Source organism: Panthera leo, chromosome B2, assembly GCF_018350215.1.
Source record: "Panthera leo isolate Ple1 chromosome B2, P.leo_Ple1_pat1.1, whole genome shotgun sequence".
Lineage (NCBI taxonomy): Eukaryota > Metazoa > Chordata > Mammalia > Carnivora > Felidae > Panthera > Panthera leo.
The window spans coordinates 22104994-22106637 of record NC_056683.1 but is presented as its reverse complement, the minus strand read 5'-3'; the positions used below and the strand labels follow the sequence as shown (position 1 = coordinate 22106637).

At 43.7% G+C, this 1644-nt stretch overlaps 1 protein-coding gene across 1 annotated transcript; it reads right to left on the bottom strand.

Moving 5' to 3' along the window:
* Window positions 1-241: 241 nt before the first annotated feature.
* On the bottom strand, window positions 242-800 carry LOC122220632 (60S ribosomal protein L29-like). Its single transcript, XM_042940354.1, is given in 2 exon segments — window positions 242-379; window positions 426-800. Coding segments are annotated over 2 exon segments (513 nt in total).
* Between the last annotated feature and the right edge of the window lie 844 nt (window positions 801-1644).

The window sequence follows — 1644 nt, the reverse complement described above, 5'->3', positions numbered from 1 at the left end:
TTCACATCCCAATCAGATGCCATGCCACCATGATTATTCCCACTAATCAAATAAAGTGAAAAATTAAGTTACTTGCCCAGGAGCACTCATAGGATTTCAATCAACTTGCCTGATTTCAGAGCCTAAGTTCTTATTTATTTATTTATTTATTTATTATTTATTTATTTATTTTCTGCTCCAGGTTTATTTGTACAAATAGCACAGGAGAGCACCAGCCTCAATGCAGAAAGAAGCCCAAGGGTCACTGCAGTCCATCTGTCCTCACATCAACTAACAGAGACCTCTGGACTGGAGCCCTTGTGGGAACCTGGAAACCTTTAGGAGCCAGGGCTGGAGTGGCAGCTGCAGCGTGGGTTTTAGTTTGAACCTTGCACTTGGCCTTTGGTGGACAGAGCCTGAGCTACAGCCTGGGCTTTAGTTTGAGCCTTGCTCTTGGCCTTTGGCTGACAGAGCCTGAGACCCTTGGCAATGTGGGTACAAGCAGGTTTCCTGAGCTTGGGGTGAGCAATATAAGCAAGTTGATTGAGCTGGTGGCTGCTGCCTTTTGGGATCTTGGACTTAACCCCATTGGGATTGACAAAGGCTTCTATATCCTCGGCACATGCACTCGTGGCTTTGGTGTTGTTGGTCTGCCTCTTCTTCAGGCCCTTCTTGTGCTTCTTGGAAAAGTGTGTATTCCTCAAGAACTTGGGGTCCACCCCCTTAACAGATTCCTGTCTTTGTGATTGGGGTTTCTTGATGCTGTTTCTGTGCCATTTTCATGATCAATGGTGTGTGGTGTGGTTCTTGGCCTTGGCCATGTCTGCACCAAAGCCTGTGTCTAGGACCAAACAAGTCCCTGTTTTTGACCTCAACTACTTTAGATGTTTTCTAGTTCAGGTCCACTACAAGTTTGCAAACTGTTTGCACCATTTAATTCAGATGATTTTGCTTTAATAGGAAGTCTTTCCCAGTGAAGAAAGCATTCATACTACCCAAATAACAGTGGGTCTTCCTCAAGAAATAGGTTGCCATCTTCTCACCAACAAAGCCATGTTTGGGACAGTGTGCTAGTTCATTTCATTACCAGAAAGGAAACTCTGTTCTCTATGTGATAATCACATATATAGAGAGTTTCTATAATGGTGTACAGCATTTTTTTCTAGCTATTCCTTTCAAGCTGCTACTCAGCTCATAAAGAACTAATTGGGGGCTCCCCCCTCTCTCTGATGTTGCTTCCCCTTATCCCTCACCTCACTTCCCCAAACACTCCTTACTGCTTCCCCTCCTTTGCTTACTTTTCCCAGGGTCCAGGTCCACCCTAGGTGAGTCTCACTGGGTTCCCAAATTTCTGAGCATTGCTCTTGGCTCCAAAGCCATGTCCTTACTACGCTTTGAGGGAGGAGGCCTGAAGTCTTTCAGATTCCTTAGAGGGGAGCATCTGCAGAAAAAATAAATAAAAACCACATCAAACCCATCTCTTTTAGCCAATATTGGTAACTTCCTATGGAATAGCTTCAGGTGTTATTTTGTTAATTAAGAACATCTTGTTCTTCCCCAAAGGAAAAAGAAGGAAAGAGAAGATGAGAAAGAATAAAAATTCTACCCTACAAAAGGTACACCCTCTGGTTGTGCTCATTTTTTCTCACATGTTGAGGAATATGG